Below are 18,621 nucleotides of genomic sequence, written 5' to 3'. Positions count from 1 at the left end.
TTGTGAAGGCTTGTGTGAGAATGTCAAAGTAAAAAATTAGGCAACATCCTCTTTCCCCGCCACTCTCCCGTCCCGATCCAATGACTCGTTCGACGGTGTTGCCGACAGGTGATGGCTATGAAAAGGTGCTCGGGCCTTCCTTGTGCATATTAGGGTAGTAGTAGTATTAGTTAGTCTTGGCTTCATGTCGTGGTCCGGCGATATGACATGGGCATGCAAACCACTGGAGCTCTCGAGCAGGAGTAAATAGCATAAAACTACTAGTTTACAGGTTAGGGTTCCAAAAAACTACCAGTTTTCAAATTTTCTCAGAAAGCTACCAAACGCACGGTCCGCTGTTTTAAAAAACCCAAACCCGCGGTGACTAGCGATTTAACCGTTTTTCTGACGGATTGGGCCCATCTGTCAGCCCACGTGGCCACGCGCGCTCACGGCGCGGCAGTTAACGGTCGTTAGCCGACGCGGTCCGGTCGGAACCAAAGTAGGCGGTCGGGCCACACACTCTCTCACTCCCCCTCCTCCCCCCCTCCTCTCCCTCCAGTGACCTAGGTGGGCGATGGCGGCGGCGCAGCCAAATGTCGTCGGCGGTGAGCTATTGAGCCAAGGCGGCACCGGCCAGGAGGGCGGTGGACAGTCAGAGGTGGACAAATGGCTAGGTAGCTCGAGCTTCCCAGCGCAGCGGTCGCAGCAGCCATCACCGCCCGCGGCTCCTGTGGATCCGGCGAGCTCAGATCCGGAAGTCCGCGCGGCCAGGGCAGTGGCGAAGCGCATCCACGCTGATCCAGCAGGCGGCCACCATTGGGCGTCGTCCTTTGGTGGAGTGAGGTAAACACTGGTCAATGTTTCTGGTCTGGGTCCTTTAGTTAAAATTTTTGGGTGCTTTAGTTCAAATTAGAACTAGAGATAGTAATTGTTTGTTCTTGGCATGCTACTGTATTTTATTGGTTAAGTCAGTGTAGAAGAAAGTGCATTTGGTTAGTTCATTTGGTCAGTGCATTCACTGTAATTAGAAGAAAGTTCAGTAATGTTCAGTGACTTAAAAAACGGTTGTTTGTCAATTTAATCCTATAGCTTAGATGAAGAGATTTGGGACTTGAGGCTACATTTCCAAGGAATAGATAATATGGAGAAAAAGTATTCAGTTTCCTCAGATATCAGTTATCTGACCATATTAGCATTGGTTGAGTTGGAGGGCTATGGCATGGATGCATTTCTGACATATGTAAAGGAAGAGGGAAAGGGGCTGGAGGGTGTGGAGGCCCTGGATAGTGAGGAGGCATTAGAGGAAATGCTTGACTTATTTGTTGATAATAAGGTACTGAACATCAGTGTCAGAAAAGCTACTGATCCAAGCCCAGCAGATGAGGAATAGATCCCCATTGATCATGTTGGTGATCCTGTTGTTTACAGAGTTTCACAAGAAGGTGTTTTGTACCCTGCCTCTAATGCTAGTTTGCCAGCTTTAACCCTTGATGAGCCCTACATGAACACACAACAAAGCAGCAATTTTAACAAAGGGAAAACAATTGTGGAAGAAGAAGATGTAGAAGAAGAAGCAGATGAAGAAGAAGAAGAAGTACCAGAGGAAGAAGATGAAGTTGAAGATGACAAATCATCTTCAGATTTTGAGTTCTTTAGGGGTGATTACAAAGGGGAGAAAATTTCTTACAAAGCTTGGTGTAGGGGTGAAGATGAGGCTGGCACTGATACTGCAGAGCACTTTTGTGCAGCTAACTCGGAACCTTCTGAGTTTTGGGAGGAAGAACCAGTTGTTTCTGAAGATGAAGTAGTAGAGGATCCTGCTGTAACTACAAAAGCAGCCAAAAAGCTTAAGCCAGTTAGAAAACCTGGCCCAACTAGCAGTCTCACAGTGAGCCTGAGCACATCAAGTTTGAAGATTATGTCCCTGAAGCTGATAAGTACTGTTTTCCAGGTGATTTTGGCATAAGTGATGAAGATGATGCACCAAGGCTGCCATCTGGAAGGAAGAGTAGGAAGAAGCAGAAGAAGGAGAGGATATGGTATGATCCATCAAGGCCTGATGCACATGAGCAGTTTGCAATGCATTTGTGCTTTGAAAATGTAGTTGAGTTCAGAGAAGCACTTAGAAATTTTCATGTGAGGACTCTTAGGAATTTTGAGTATCACAGAAATGAACCAACTAGGGTTATTGCTTGGTGCTCTGACAGAAAACATGGTTGTGAGTTTTACATAGTTGCCTCCAAGATAGCTCATGAGGCAACTTTCAGTATCAAGAAGATGAACCTGGATCACACTTGTGGAGCAAGTGGAGAGAACACAAAGGTGACAGTCAATTGGGTTGCTAAGGTTTGTGAGGATACAGTCAGATCCAACCCTGGAGCTGGTGTTGACACAATTATGTCATACACAAAGAAGAAGTTTGGTGTGCATGTGCCTAAAAGCTTGGCATATAGGGCAAGGAAGCAAGCAGTTGAGGTTGTGCAAGGAGATCACAAACTCCAGTATCACGGAATAAGGGACTACCTACAGTGTGTGCTAGATACTAACCCTGGCAGTAGGTGCATAGTAACAACACATGAGGACCCACTTAACCCAGCTCCTACCCCAAGGTTTCACTATATGTTTTACTGCTTGTTTGCATGCAAGGAGGGTTTTCTGAATGGATGCAGGCCATTTATAGGTAAGTATTCAGAAATTTATATGCTTTTTAAACATTGATGTACTTAGGCACTCATGTTATCATGTTAGCAGGTCTGGATGGTTGCTTCATCAAGCTAAGCACTGGTCAGCAGATATTGGCAGCTACAGGGAGGGATGGCAACAATAACATCTTCCCAATAGCTTTTGGTGTTGTTGATAAGGAAGAGATAGACAGTTGGACATGGTTTCTCACACAGTTGAGAACAGTCATTGGAACTGGCAATAAGTTTGGCAAATACACAATTATGTCTGACAGGCAGAAGGTATTGTTCTGAACCTAGTCTTTACATTTGCCTTTACATTTGCCATGAGTAAAATGTTATTCAGTAGATGAGTAACACTTAAGATTACCTTACATTGAACAGGGATTGTTGAATGCAATAGATGATGTATTCCCTGACTCTCCACAAAGGTTTTGTCTTAGACATATTTATGCCAATTTCCAATCTGCTGGTTTCAGAGGAGAGGAACTTAAGAAACATTTAGATCAGGCTGCCTATTCCTTTACCAAACATGGACATGATTTAGGCATGGAGAATTTGAAAAAAGAAAGTTTAGAAGCTTGGCAGTGGTTGTCACAGATACCAGAGCATACCTGGGCTAGGTATAAAATGGACACTGTGTGCAAAACAGACCTGGTAGTAAACAACCTTAGTGAGGTGCCAGCTAAAAAGCACATAATATTCCCTGTGCCAGGTCCTGACCATTGGCCTCATACACCTGGTGATGATATTTCTCCACCTGTGTTTAGAGAAAAGAAAGGTAAAAAACAAACTGCCAGGAGGAAAGGCCTGTTTGAGGTGCCAGCTAAAAAGGATACTTCTAGGATTGGTACAGTGACATGCAGCAACTGCAAGAAGCAAGGGCACAGGATCAACAATTGTGGTGTCCCTTTGAAACCTAAGTTCCAGATGAGGCTGAACAAGCACCAGGTATGTCCATTCATTCCATTGTTACATTCATTGCATTGTTACATTCATTTCATTTGTAGGAAAATAGTTCTAACTAATATTGTTGTGTAGGAAAATAGAGCAAACTACTTTGAGGCTGGTTCTTCAATGGTTGCAACTGCACAAAGGCCACCAAGGGTACCTGTTGCCTCTGCACCTGCACCAACTCCTCCTCCAACAACAACTGAGTCAACACAGACAGCTTCTAGGTCAAGGAAGAGGGCAGCACCAGCTACAACAGCAGCAGCACCACCTCTCAAGAAGAGCAGGACCAACACCTCTTCTGCAACAGTAGTACCACCTCCCAAGAAGAAGAACACAACTATTTCTGGCAATGGATCAAGGTCTTCTCCAGCAAAGAACACCAGGTCATCAAGGTCTTCTCCAGCAAAGAACACCAGGTCAGTTGCTGCCAATAGAGCTGGCACTGGATCTTTCATTGCTCCTAGACAATCTGGTACAAGTGCTGTGCAGGATGGGTCAAAGAGGGTCAGGAAGCCATCTAATAGGCTGAAAGATTACTTTTATGCAAGTGGTAACTAGCTGAAGTTGTTGAACTCCAAGTGTTTGATACTGTTTGATTTGGTTTGTAATAACATTGCCTCACTAAGTACTTGATACTGCACTGTTTGATTTGGTTTGTAATATGGTACTGTATGTGTGGATTCTGCACTTGTTTGCAACTTCATTTCATCTGCAACTTTTATCTATATGTGGATTCAACACTTGATATACACCTTACAGATAGAAACATAGATAGAAAGATAGTCTCATAGATAGTCTCATAGATAGAAAGATATCTATCTGACCAAGTGCATTATATGGTACTGAGAGCACTGACCAAATGCATACATTTATTCAGAAACATCCACATGTTACATAGATAGATCTCTAGATAGATAGATAGTCTCATAGATTACATAGATAGATAGTCTCATAGATTACATCCAAGTCTCACAAAAACTACCAAAACTCTCTCTCAAATTGACTTACAGATAGAAAGATAGATAGCTAGATCAGTCATAGTGCTCAAAGAAACGGACCCACTTGGCCCTAGTTGCTGGATGAGGAGCCATGACTGCCCTAATCCTTGCCCACCTAATGATCTCCATGAATGATCTTCCCCTGCCTCCAGTGAAAACCAGCTCTAGTTCTTCATCATTGCACCTCTCCAGTACCTTGTTGGAGAGTCGGCAGTTGAACTCCTCTTACTGCTCATCCTGGGCCGCCTCTAGGGCCCTCTGCCTGCGCCTCCTCCTCCTCCTCCTCTGTGCATCTGCTGCTGTCCTAACCTCCACAGCCTCCCCCTCTTCCTCTGTGACATCTCCCATGTCAGGATCCATCTGTAGGGTTTCTTTTGGGTGGCGGCTGGTGGAGTCACTGGGAAAGGGTGGGGGTGGGGAGGGGTTTATATTGAGAGATGGATGGGGGGTTGGGTTTAGTAGGCCTAGGGTTGCATTTGGTCAGAGAGTAGTGGGCCACTAAGCCTAATTACCCACAGAAATAATATATGTACGCTAACAAATAACATATAAAAGATATAAGATCAAGTTGAACACTTAATAGCATAAAAGATCCACAACTTAGTAGCATAAGAGATCCATTTCCACTACTTAATAGCATAGGTGATCCATTACAACACTTAATACAATAGGTGATCCATTACAACTTAACAACATAGCAAATAAGGTTCTTACACTAGGTTAAACTTCACATTCCCCCAAAATGTACACCCATAATCACTTGAAGTCATGCCAGGCCACATCCTTATATAAAGGCCTTTGGATGTACTTACTTCACCAACATATCACAGCAAGTTCAAGACTCAAGGATGGCCTTGATTTGCTCTAACTTCTCCTTGCTGCCATACCCTTCTTTCAGCAGCTCAGCAACAACAAGCTCAAGCTTTGCCTTCTCCTTCTTAAGAACATCTCTGTCAACTTCAACATCCTTCATAGCCTTCCTGGTGTTCCTGATGATATCAGCTTGGCTCTGCAAAATGCACCTCTGCTCTTTTGCAAGTTTGAGCTTTTCCATCTGCACCTCCAACATGGCTTTCTCCTCTAGCTCCTTCTTCTTCTCAAGTTCTTCCTCCTCCACTTGTTTCTGGTACACCTGCTTGTCCACCCTACCATCCTGCCAATCAAACATCTTGGATACATCATCAACAAGCTTGGTGTACTCAATGCAAAGCTTGTCATTTTCAGTCCTAAGCTTGGCTAACTCCCTTTCATGCTCACTCTTAAGCCTGGCCAACTCCTTCTCAAACTTTTCCTTGTCATTTACCCTTCCAAAGTTCTGCTCATGGAACATCTCCCATAGCTTGCACAAACAACTCTGAAGAACAGTTGGCCAAGGCCCATCAACCCACTCTACAACACCACAATTCACACCATTTTCCTGCATTTGTAAATGTGATAAGTTATTACAAAAGGACTAGTACCTTATTTCAATTCCATGATTAACTTGATAAACTTAAGATTTTCTAACTATTAATAACATAAATGAGATATGATAAGTTATTACAATGCCATGATTAAGTTTCCAAAGTGACAAAAATACATATGTGTCTGTCATATCAAACAAACTGTTGCATCATATCAAACATCACTGAACACCCATAGCAGAAAACTTAATTGGCATCTAACCTGGACTGGGCAGCCATAGAAACGCCTCCCTATTACAGGCCCTTCAAAAGCAACATGCTTAATAGGCCTCAGTTGGTGCAGAATGCACTTGGGATGAGCAAGCTCAAGTTGGCCACAGAAAAGGGGCTCCACAGTGGTGTCTGGTTCCTCCTACAACCATAATAACCAACAAACACTGGTTTCAATCTGCACTCAATACCAGAATCAACTTGCACTGTTCATTAAATCCCCAAATCAGCATGAACCCTAACATTGTACAGAGATGAACCCTAGGTTACCTCAATCCTACAATCAAACCCCACCCTCACTAATCAAGAACAGTATCACACACACAACAACAACACTACACTAAGCAACATCCATGGCTGAAGCCTAAGCTACTAGCACCTAACCCTAACCTTAGGTGGCAAAGAACTTACCATAAGTCCCATGTCCATGCTGACAACCTCGCACTCCTCCTCCGAGCTGGTTTCCTCGTCGTTCCAGGAAGGCATTGCGGCAAGGAGGTCGATGACCACCGGCCTCGAAGACGACGCACGGCGGCGAGCTCGTACTGGAGCAGGGGTCTGGGAGCAGGGGAGTGAGAGAGCACGAGAGAGTGAGCGAGCGTGTGATCCCGACCGACCGAGCGGGTATATTTACCCCAGTTTCGACCGGGCCGGTCGGCTAACGGCCGTCAACTGCCGCGCCGTGAGCGCGCGTGGCCACGTGGGCTGACAGATGGGCCCAGGCAGTCAGAAAAACGGTTAAATCGCTAGTCACTGCGGGTTTGGGTTTTTTGAAACAGCGGACCGCGTGTTTGGTAGCTTTCTGAGAAAAATTAAAAACTGGTAGTTTTTTGAAACCTTAGCCTGTAAACTAGTAGTTTTATGCTATTTACTCTCTCGAGCAGTGTCTAGGGGTGCCGGTTCTGGTCGTATTCTTCCTTCCCCCAAGGTGGGGGAGAGTGGAAGGTGTCGGATCTGGCAAGATCGCCTTGGATAAGCTTGTTCAGTGCGATGGTGTTCCCTGATCTGGAGGACATCCATCTGCTGCTGCTTGTTTTATCAGGCTACCATGATGGTGGACGAGGAGCAGGGTAGGCGCAGAAAACTGAAGCCTGCAAGTCAGGTTTGAGCTTATCAGAAGAGGTATCTTTGGTGGAGCAACGACGCCCACAGATGGATGCCAGTATTCGCAAGTGCTTTTGCTTCTTCTGGCTGAATGGTGGCTGACTCCATTCTTCCCGGCTTGCGTGCCTGATGGGAGGCAGTTCCAACAACAGTTTAAAGGCCATGACGAGCAAGTGATGCTTCCATGATGATTTCGTCGCACCAGGTGGTTCGTCCCGGGGACGGCGAGGTTCAAATCGGGCAGCGGCTGTCAAGGACCCAATCACGTTTCTTGCTTTCAGCTCGAGGTCTTCCTTGTAGAAGTTAAGGACTTAGTTGTAATGTTTTTATTTGGGTCCTGTTTTTTTAACTGAGTACAATCGAAGCCATTCACATACACGAGCATACACTCACCCTTATGAATGCGCGCATGCACACCCTACCCCTATGAGAACCTCCGAGAGACTGAGCCGGCACATCATCTTAAGATTTGACGAAGTCGCCACAAACTCCTTGACAGAAACGTCTCCTCTGACTGAACGCACATCACTGAATTAAATTCAGAAAAATGCGAGCACCAATGTCAAGTCTAGGACTTGAACTTTGGTGTACTAGGGATACAACTGTCCTGTTGCAATTTGTGCTTTGATGTTTATCCAATGAAGTTTGGGGCTTTTGGAACCCTCTTTCTGTTCAATAAAATGTACATGGAGAAAATCTGCTTTTTTGTAGGGGTATATCTAAGCTTTATTAATCATAGTCCACATGAAGTGGTATACAACAAGGATCATGGGGATGGATAAACCAAAGATGTCGCCCTTGATCAAGAGTGTTTCAAAACTTAGCTAACCTATCTGCATCAGTGTTTGATGCCCGACCTTCAAAAGTAAACTTATATTTAATTAAACTAGCTCGCTGCTTAATCTCACTAGTGATACAAATACAACCATAAGTGCTACTAATCCCACTTTCAATGTCGTTCACCACCTGCTTAGAGTCGAGGCAATTATAACATTTTGAATCATCAAGTCTTCTGCCAGAGCCAAAACTTCTCTGCATGCCATCGCCTCGAGCATGGTTACAACGATGATTCCTCAGACAACCAGAAAGGAGCTAGGAAAGATTTTTTTTGAGACAAACTTCAAAGCTTTATTAGATCGTCACAATGTTTACAGGGACGAAATCAAGTTCGTTGGGCTGGCCTAACCAAGCATGGCGGCCAGTCCCGAGAGATAAAGCGTGCTTTGCCAGTTTGTGAGCCTCGATATTCGAGCTCCTAAACTCATGAATAATATTACAAGTTTCAAAAGACGATTTATATTGCATAATCTCCTGCACAATTGCACCGTAGCTCCCTTTATATTGCTGATGGATATCGTCGACGGCCACCTTGCAATCCGATGCCACATGGATCCTTCGGACGTAGAGATCATCGGATAAAGCCAGTGCCTCCCTGATAGCAAGTGTCTCCAGAATGCCGGGATCTGACAAGTTGGGGAAAACCACCGCCGATGCTCCCATGAAAACACCATCTTGATCTCTGCAGACAGCTGCCACTGCTCCAAGCGATCGTCCCACCGCTGCGTCTACATTGAGTTTTACTAGCCCATCCGGAGGTGCCAACCAATGATTTGGGCGGCGTTGGGGCGGCCCCCTTCCGACCACTCCAGGCTGTTGTAATGATTTTAGTTCTGCTATGTGTGATGTAACAAAGCTGTTGATAGCAAAGGGTGTTTGGAAAATATCCTCATACATGGCCTTTCTTCGTGAACTCCACAACGCCCATAGGGTGACCACAAAAGCAAGGAAATCCTCCTGGTTGAGAGCTTCATACATTACGAACAACCACCTCTTTGGGTTTTCCTCTCTGCAAGTACTTAGTTTATCCAAAACAGCTTCCGTTGAGAGTGCCCAAGTGCTCCTCGAGACCGAGCAGTCCACCAAGGCATGTCGCCAAGTATCAACAGCCCCGCAAAGGCAACAAGCCCTGGAAGATGACATGTTTCTATGGTGGAGAAGTGCAGTTGTGGGAATAGAATTTCTAGCGAGCCTCCACAAGAAAATTTTCAGCTTGGAGGGAACCCTGATCCGCCAAAGATCAGTCCAGCCTTGGTCAGCACCCTGGGAGTCGGAGGAGCCCCCCTGCTCATACAGCCATGCCTCTCGGCCTAGCTTTGTCCGTTGAATCATCCGGTACGCTGAACGCACTGAAAAGATACCCTTTCGATCCTCTGACCAAGCCCAAAAGTCATCTATCTGTCTTGTGCAAAGAGGAATTTGTAAGATGGCCTCTGCGTCTATTGGTATAAACACCGAATGCACCAAGTTCTCGTTCCAGGTAGACGAGGTATGGTCGATCAGCTCAGCCACCTTCCTCGGTGGATCAAGGATCAAACAAGCAATGGGCCTTCTCGCATGTGATCTCGGCAACCAGTTGTCCTCCCAGATATTGGTTGATTCCCCATCTCCAATCCTACGCACCAAACCTTGAACCATAATGCCCCGGCCATCAAGAATGGCTCGCCAGATCTGCGAGGGGTGTGGTCCCAAGGTTGCACCGAAGATATCTGTATCAGGATGATAGACTACTCTCAGGATCCTCGCGCTCAACGACAGGGGTTTTTGCAACATACGCCAGGACTGCCAAGCTAAGAGGGCCAACTTAAAGATCTCCATGTCTCGAAAACCAAGGCCTCCAATGTTCTTTGGTAATGTCATCACGTCCCAAGCCACCCAGCTAGGCTTCCGCTTTCCTTGTTTGCTCCCCCACCAGAATTTTCTGATTAGCGAAGTAACACTTTCGCATAGTCCCCGAGGGAGACGGAAGCATGCCATAGAGTATACTGGAATTGCTTGAGCAACCGCCTTGATTAGTACTTCTTTCCCTGCGGATGATAAGAGTTTTTCCATCCAACCTTTCACCTTTTCCCAAACACGATCCCGCAAGTACTTGAAAGTCCCATTCTTCGAGTGTCCGACCTCCGTTGGCATACCCAGGTACCTGTCACTGAGTGACTCATTTTGCACATTCAAAATATTCTTCATATCATCTCTAACCTGTTGCGGGCAGCCTTTGCTGAAAAAGATTGATGACTTATCGTGATTTATCCTCTGTCCAATGCCAAATAGTATGTGTCCAGTAGGTTTGATACCGCTACTGCCCCCTCATTCCCTGACTTAAAAAGCAGCAGGCTGTCATCGGCGAAAAGAAGGTGGTTCACGGCGGGAGCCATAGGTGCCACCTTTAACCCTAAAATGTTTGATGACGAAGAACTGGTTTTCAGGAGGCACGAAAGGCCCTCCGCTGCAATTAAGAAAAGGTAAGGGGATATCGGATCTCCCTGCCTTATACCTCTGCTTGGTACAAACTGATCAAGCTTTTCTCCATTAAACAGTACTGAAAAGGAAACATACCGCACCATGCTCATGACAGTTTTTATCCAGGGGACGACAAACCCTAGCTTTCCCATTATGGCCTCCAAATAGTCCCACTCCAGCCTGTCATACGCTTTCATCATATCAAGCTTAAATAGCACAATAATTGTTAGCCTTCGCTTTACTGCGCTTCATGAAATGAAGACACTCATAAGCACTTATAATATTATCTGTTATGAGTCTGCCTGGGACGAAAGTCGACTGCTCCTCAGATATGATATCTGGTAGAATTTGCTTCAGCCTTTTTGCAATGACCTTGGATGCAATTTTGTATAGGACATTGCAGAGGCTAATAGGCCTAAATTGTGACAAGATGGAAGGGTTTGTTACCTTGGGAATCAGAACAAGGATGGTGTCGTTTATGCTCTCCGGAGTTTCTTCCCCTCTCACAATCCTCAAAACATCATATGTCACCTCTGCACCACATAACTCCCAGTGTCTTTGATAGAAGTGTGCCGGAAAACCGTCGGGACCAGGCGCCTTTGTTGGGAACATTTGAAACAAGGCTGCCTTAACCTCCTCATTTGAGTAGGGGGCACACAACATGTCATTCATCTCTGCCGACACTTTAGTTGGGACGCAATTTAAAACTCTCTCCAGATTGCTCACCCCCTCCGATGTATATAGAGTCTTATAGAAGTCATTTACCATCGCCTTCAACTCCTCCGGATCATCTGTAATTACCCCCAGCGAGTTTTGTAAAGCCTTGATCATATTCTTCTTTCGACGGATACTCGCCCTTAAGTGAAAAAATTTGGTGTTCCTATCACCCGATGTGAGCCACTCCACCCTTGATCTCTGCCTCCACATAATTTCCTCCCTGTGATATAGCTCCACAAGCTTCTCGTTGATTTTGAGCTCAACATGTGTTGGCGCAGTACGGCTTGCGTCTAACCTGAGCTGTTTGATCTCCTCGCAAACACTCCCGAAAAGTGTCTTTGTTCCATCGGCCCAAATCCTGTGACACCGCTGAGAGTTTAGCTCTGAGCTCTTCTACCCTGGTGGTGGCTCCGTGCATTGCCCATGCCTCGGTAATCTTACTGCTCCAGGAATCATGGCCCTCCCACATGACCTCATATTTAAATGGGCTAGAACTCTGGCTTCTCCTCTGATCTGTGTTCGTTCTTGCTAATATCGGGCTGTGATCTGATGTGGCAGCCACCAGATGTGTTAGATCAGCCAAAGGAAAATGTGCGTGCCACTCAGCCGACACCAGGGCTCTGTCGAGGCGCACCCTCGTGAAAGTACCTCCAGTTACCTTCTTTTCAAAAGTCCATGGAATACCAGAATAGCCAATGTCCAGCAACATGCAAACATCAACGACATCTCGAAAGGCTTGTATCTGCGCACTGCTATGTTGCCTGACTCCCACATGCTCATCTGGATGTAACACTTCATTAAAATCACCCACGCAGAGCCATGAGAGACTGCTCAGAGTACTGATGTTTTTTAAAGTGTCCCATGTCTTGTACCTCAGGTGGGTTTGAGCTTCGTCGTATACTACAGTTAATCTACAAGGGTCATCGCCCGGTTCAAAGACCGAGCAATCAAGATGGTAATCAGAGTAACCCAAAATCTCAATATTTATTGCATTGTTCCAAAACAAACCGATACCTCCACTTCTACCACGACCGCTAACAGCATAACCATTATCGTAACCAAGTGTTCCTGCTAAAGCTTCTACCCTAGAGCCTTCCAACTGGGTTTCTACGATACAAAACAGAGTAGGGCAAATTTCCTCGCGAAATCGCGAAGTTCACGAATCATCGTGGCTTTGCCCACGCCACGACAGTTCCAGCAAAGAACACTCATTGGGCTCGGCGGTGCCCGTCACTCGGGCCCGCCAACTTTGGATCTATCTTGCTAAGCAACATGGACTTCACCACTGAAACTTTCTCCGTCTCTGTCCCCACCTTTGCTCTCTTTGTTTCCTGTGTATAACTCGGGCTTGATGGCACCGTTGGGGGAGGCAGTGCAAGCATCTTCCCTTGTATCCCCTCTGGGGATTGTTCAGATTCCTTCAGGATCGTCTCCGGTCTCAGATTCACGGGTGGTTCAGACCCCCTTTTCCTGACCCTTTCAGCGTCCAGCATCTCCAAGTCCTGCTGAGAGTATTCAGCTTCGGCCCCATCATGCTGAGAGCTTGAGCCCCCACTTCTCCCAGTTCGTCCTCCTCTGCGCCCCCTGCGTCCACGGCCACCTCCGGGACCGCTTCCGTTCCTCATGAACCAATTTTGCCCTGAGCTCCTTAAAGACAAGAGCCGATGGAGGGTGAATGCCTGTACCATGTTCCTTGTAGAGATGGCCTAGCATGCCGCATACCGCACACCAATCCGGTAGCTTTTCATATTTGACCTTGTAGATTTGCCTCTCGCCTCCCCTGATCATAGATACAACGTTCTTAAGCGGCTTGGTGACGTTTATCCTGACCCACACACGGTAGAAGTTTCCCGTGAAATCGTGCAACTGAGCTTCAGTGAAGAGGACCTCTCCCACCTTGGCTGCAAGGGAAGGAACCAGGTGGGCGTAGAGGAGCGGTACATCATGAATCTGGATCCATATCTCGATTGAGTCCAACCTGACAGTTGATGGCTTCGTCACCCCATCATATTCCTTGAGAATTACTGCATCACCTCTGAAGTGCCATGGTCCCTCATGCATGACCCTCTCCCAATCCCCTAGGCAGGAAAATTGGATAGTGTAGAGGTTCTCCTCTAAAGGCTTGAACTTAGCTTCTTGTGCGAGATCCCATGCCGCTCTCATGTTCTTGAAGAACCAAACTGACTGTAGGGTTTATCGGAATTAACCCTAGCGAGAGCAATCCACCTAGCCGCCTCCTGCCGGACGTCTTTCTCATCGAAGATCACGTCGTCCAGGTCGTCCTCCTTCAGCCCTAGCTCTTCCATCATCCTTGCGACGTCGCTGATCCCCTCCGTAAGCGGAGATCCATCTGCCGCCATGTCGAAACCCTAACCCGAGTTTAAAGATCGGGTTTCTGCAGTCGCCCTATGCCCCCATCCTCCGAAAACAGCCAAGGCCCTCGGCCAGGAGACACCGAGAGGCCCTCCCGCGGTCCAGGAGAAGTAGCTGCGGAGGGGTCGCGGGCGGGGAAGATCAAAACTCGACGGCGGCGACAATCACCCCCGAGAAAGCAAAACCCTAACTAGAGGGAAAACTATACTCGAAGCTGTCTGTTAGCCACAAGAAAGCTAGGAAAGATAAACAGACTAACAGAGGCAGGATCGGGTCGGCCTTTATGGCAAACAAAAGGAGGATTGGGCCGGCCTGTTTTTTTTTTTGAGATAATAGTCCGGCCTGGTATCAAGATCGCTTTAAAACAGGCCGAACGGTTAGGCCCACGTACCCTCCGCCGTGCCGCGTGCGTGTGAGCCCTAGAAGGATCGGCACCTTCTTGTGGCCACCCAACCCACCCTCGCGTTCCCCCCACATCTCGTCGCTCGTCGTTTCCCCCAATCCGCTCGCCTCGCCTCTCCCCAACCGCCGCTCCGCCCCCCGCGCCGCCTCCTGCTCCGGCTCCGGCGAGATGTCTCGCTTCGGGCGCTCCGGCCCGCCGCCGATCCGCGACACCTACTCCCTCCTCGTCCTCAACATCACCTTCCGTAAGTTTCCCCTTCGCATCTTCACTGCGCACCCTTCTCCCCGAGGTGCGCCTCCAATAGGCGGCTGCTCTAATCCTCCCCGTGCGTGTCGCGCAGGTACGACGGCCGATGACCTTTTCCCGCTCTTCGACAAGTACGGCGAGGTCGTCGACATCTACATCCCCAGGGACCGCAGGTAGGCAAAAAAAAAGACAAAAAACCCTAGGTTCTTCGTATGCTGGTTTGGCAGTTGGTCTGTGTTCGTGTGTAGATTGGGTGGGTGTCCTGTAGGGCTGCGGAGTGTGCACACGGAAATTTTAGGGTTGTGGGATTTGATTCATGTTGTTTGTACACCTGCACACGGAATTTTTAGGGTTTTGGGAGTTGTTTCATGTTGTTTGCACATCCATTTTCTGCAGGACTGGCGACTCGCGAGGGTTTGCCTTCGTGAGGTACAAGTATGAGGACGAGGCGCAGAAGGCAGTTGATCGCCTGGACGGTGGGTTCCTCTCCTCCATGCGAATTGGAAAATGCTGTGGTACATGTTGTTTTAGGATTGGATTCAACTTCATTTTGTTGGTTATCTTCCAGGGAGGTTGGTGGACGGGAGGGAGATGATGGTGCAGTTTGCCAAGTACGGGCCAAATGCTGAGCGGATGTAAGATAAAACGTCTTTCCTGACTACTGGCATAATTATTGAGGAAATCTTGATATTGACACTTACTCCCTCGGTTCACATATATAAGATGTTTGGATATTTCAATATGGACTACATACGAACTGAAATGAGTGAACACACACGCTAAAATGTGTCTATATACATCCCATCCATAAAAGAAAGTTACAAAATCTTATATTTGTGTACGGAGGCACTATTTTTAAGCCAATGCCGATGTCTTGATATTTAGGCATGGACCGGTTATTTGCTAGATGTAAACTTCCTGGTTGGATGTGTTAGGCACTACATACCCTATGTCTAGTGCAACAGTAGATTACTCGGTACTAGAGCAAAGGAATCGATGGTTTTGAAGATTTTGCTACATTTGGATGCCATGAATTATCTTTGATTATGAACCATCATTCCCAAAGTGTTAGGTTACATCAGTATGGTGCGGTATTAGGTTACTCAATACTAGAGCAATTATGATGTTGTCTTAATTACACAATTTGCTGATCTTAACATATTAGCTCTTATTACGTACCAGGTTACAACTTGTGTGAATATGTGATGCTCTGTCTAGGAATCATTTTCTTGTAATTTTCTGTTGGCAATGGTAATCAGCAAGAAGTGGGCATGCGCTAACCATAATACTACCTGATATAGTTTATTTCTCATACATTGTTTTCTCTATAGTGAGAAAAGTAAGCTATGCATATTTTGTCAGGATATACACTATGTAGTCAGAATTGATTATTCCAAGAAGTTCATGAAAATTGCTCTATGTAAAAGAATGAACTAGCACCTATCATAAAGCTGTTCTGTTTGTTAGTGTTGAAGCCGATGACCTAATATTCTTTTGCCTGAACTTTGCAGTCAGAAAGGGCGAATCATGGAAACGGTCCCGAAGCCAAGGGGTCGTTCCAGAAGCCGCAGTCCAAGACGGGGGTATTTTTTTCCTAGATATATATACATGTTATCATATATTTCTTCGTTGTCGTTTTCCCACTTAGTATATTGTACATTTCATTTACCATGCACATGTGTATAGCCCTTTCGGAGGGAACTTTGGCTTGTGCACAAGCCCCATATGCCTGCTTATCTGGTTTGGGATTCAATTGAAGCACATTATTAAGAAAGAAAGAAAGAAAGAAAGAAGGCAAGAGAAATAGGGCTGTAGTTCAGTAGTTGTGTAAGTAATGGAGGTTCCAGTAAGTTCTTCAGCATCAAACTATGGACATGCCATGGTTGTCGACTTTGCTGACTGCTACAATGTCTATTGGTCACGTCGATGGACGAAGCCATGTTCCTAATGATAAGATTATCTATCAAAGTGGGATTCAATTCAGATTTCCTCCGTTCTTGTTGCTCTTTTTTTTCACAATGCCAAAAAATCACGTGCATACCTCATCTGCAGGTACCGTGATGATCATCGGGGCAGAGATTCTAGAAGGCGAAGTCGGAGTCGGAGTGGAGATAGATATGGACGTGACAGGTACAGAGAGAGGGATCATCATCGTCATAGCAGGAGTCGTAGCACTAGTCCTGATGATTACAAGAGGCGTGGCAGAGACAGGTATACACATCCAGATAATCATTGTTGTTTTATGCTGGGTTATATACCGTACATTCATCTTTAATTATATGTTTTTTGGCTGCACATAGAAGTCCTAGTCGTAGCAGGAGCCGCAGCTACAGTCCTGATGATGACAGGAAGGGTGGCAGAGACAGGTATGCACATCCGGGAATCATCTCTTTTGTTCCGTTTTACTGAATTTAACTGATGCCCTTTATTATTGCAGTTTGTCGCCCGCACGCAGAAGCACTAGTCGCTCCCCTCGCAAGACACCACCTCCTCGCAAGACACCACCTCCTCGCGAGGGGTCTCCTGCTAAGCGCAATGATGATCGGTCTCCTGTTAGGCGCAATGATGACCGTTCTCCTGTTAGGCGCAATGATGACCGGTCTCCAGGCTCTCGTAGCCCTTCAACATGAGCTGAATGTCAAACAACTGAGGTCTCTAAACTGTTCAAATTATATATGTCATCACAGTTGATACCCTAGCACGCGATAACATGACTTGTGCTTCTGTCTACAGGATCAATGGAACAGAGCTGCTCATATTGGAGGCTGTTCAGTTGCTTTATCATGAACAATCTGCAGTTACAATTGCAAATTAAAAATGTTGTGGTGCTTGACATCGGTGACTACTTCAGGCTACAGATGCTGCTTTGTGGATGTCTGGATACTTGTTAGAACTATATGTACTACTTCACCTTCTTCCAATTCAATCTTGTCTATTAGCACCAAGTATTACTATTTCCTTTCCAGTGTTGGGCACTTACTATAAATGGTAATTTGCACCTTTCTAGTTACATGATGTGGTGAAGAGGTGCTGGTTGATAAAGGCTGAACACACAAGTTGCTTGCTGTTGCCGTTGATATTGTTTGTGCTGTATCCCTTAATGATGATGATGCTGGTGATGGAGATGATGATGGTGATGCTGGTGGGGGTTGATGATGGTGGTGATCATTTTGCTGCATGCACTCTTGTTATGCTGACAAGTAAGGTTCAAATGATCCAGCTGAGGTTCACTGCTTAAGCTGTTCATCAATAATAAAGTATTAAACAACTCTGGTCCATGTTACTGCATGCTAGGATTTGAAAAAATTGGTTTCTTAGTTGAGTCTCTGCTCATGATTTATGTTATGCAACCACAACATATCTTTACAAAAGTGTGGTAGCAACAGACATTTGGGTGTTCTTTGTTGTTAGTTCTGGCCTAAATAAATTCTGATATGATGATAGAGTCTTGAAAGATAAGTGGAACTTAAAAGTTAGTACAGTACCTTTCTATACCATTTAGAAGTCTATTATGTAAAGACTACATAGCAATGCAAATACTCTTAATGTGCTGACCAAGTCAATTTTTAGTATCTTAGGATTTTGTGTGGTTTATAGAGTTCAGAATGTTTGGCAGTTGATGTTCCAAGTTTACAGTCACTGTAAGCATGTGGTAGCATCTTGACTTGTAACCAGTTTGTGAGACTTCTTTTCTTCATATTATGACTCTTATACGGCTTTTTTTTAAAAAAACTTTACAACTCTTAACATCCTTTCGCAATAGAAGGTGTGGTAGGTGTTTTCAATTGCAGACTGAATTATGTCAGCTCCAAGGCCTGCTGCCCTGTAGATGTATCATGCGAATGCTGACTTAGGATCATGTGGTGATGGCGGCCCTATGGAAAGAACCTACGCTCCATGATTGATGTATATATTTCCGAAGTGTAATGTATGGTAACTTTGTAGTGATGTTCATTTGGTACACAATTGAAAATTCCTTGAAAAGAACTTGCGCTGATTTGGTTTGATTGTACCATGGGCTACTTTGCTCATTGACGAGTGCTTGTTGCTTGTTTGGATATCCAATTCGAAGTATTTACCTGGCATATTTCGGATCTGCGCTTTCAGTGTACAGAGCTACCTGGCAAAATCGTATACTTGCTGTCACGGTGAACAACAGGCAGCGATGACTGCACACAACAGGTCACAGAATG

At 45.8% G+C, this 18,621-nt stretch overlaps 1 protein-coding gene across 3 annotated transcripts; it reads left to right on the top strand.

Moving 5' to 3' along the window:
- Window positions 1-14,212: 14,212 nt before the first annotated feature.
- LOC125536201 (serine/arginine-rich splicing factor SC35) lies at window positions 14,213-18,149 on the top strand. 3 transcript variants are annotated; one of them, XR_007294934.1, is made up of 10 exons: window positions 14,213-14,426; window positions 14,523-14,601; window positions 14,825-14,904; window positions 14,997-15,063; window positions 15,940-16,011; window positions 16,481-16,639; window positions 16,729-16,794; window positions 16,866-17,079; window positions 17,162-17,327; window positions 17,436-18,149. XR_007294934.1 is itself a non-coding variant. In XM_048699376.1 (9 exons), the coding sequence occupies exons 1-8, from the start codon at window positions 14,351-14,353 to the stop codon at window positions 17,056-17,058; spliced, it is 792 nt and encodes a 263-aa protein (XP_048555333.1). In that variant the 5' UTR covers window positions 14,213-14,350; the 3' UTR covers window positions 17,059-17,079; window positions 17,162-17,438. The 3 variants fall into 3 exon arrangements, 2 of the variants coding, with proteins under 2 accessions (XP_048555333.1, XP_048555334.1); XM_048699376.1 differs by having other exon boundaries at window positions 17,162-17,438; XM_048699377.1 differs by lacking the exon at window positions 16,729-16,794 and having other exon boundaries at window positions 17,162-17,438.
- The last annotated feature ends 472 nt before the right edge of the window (window positions 18,150-18,621 follow it).

This window comes from Triticum urartu, chromosome 2 (assembly GCF_003073215.2).
Source record: "Triticum urartu cultivar G1812 chromosome 2, Tu2.1, whole genome shotgun sequence".
Lineage (NCBI taxonomy): Eukaryota > Viridiplantae > Streptophyta > Magnoliopsida > Poales > Poaceae > Triticum > Triticum urartu.
The sequence above is the reverse complement of the archived record's forward strand: the minus strand, read 5'-3'. Positions and strand labels throughout refer to the sequence as shown.

Bases quoted from the DNA above. Each gene is read 5' to 3' on its own strand.
- LOC125536201 (XM_048699376.1), top strand. From the start codon at position 14,351: ATGTCTCGCTTCGGGCGCTCCGGCCCGCCGCCGATCCGCGACACCTAC. The intron at 14,905-14,996 runs GTGGGTTCCTCT...GTTATCTTCCAG, and splicing joins GGCAGTTGATCGCCTGGACG to GGAGGTTGGTGGACGGGAGG. The intron at 16,795-16,865 runs GTATGCACATCC...TTATTATTGCAG, and splicing joins AGGAAGGGTGGCAGAGACAG to TTTGTCGCCCGCACGCAGAA.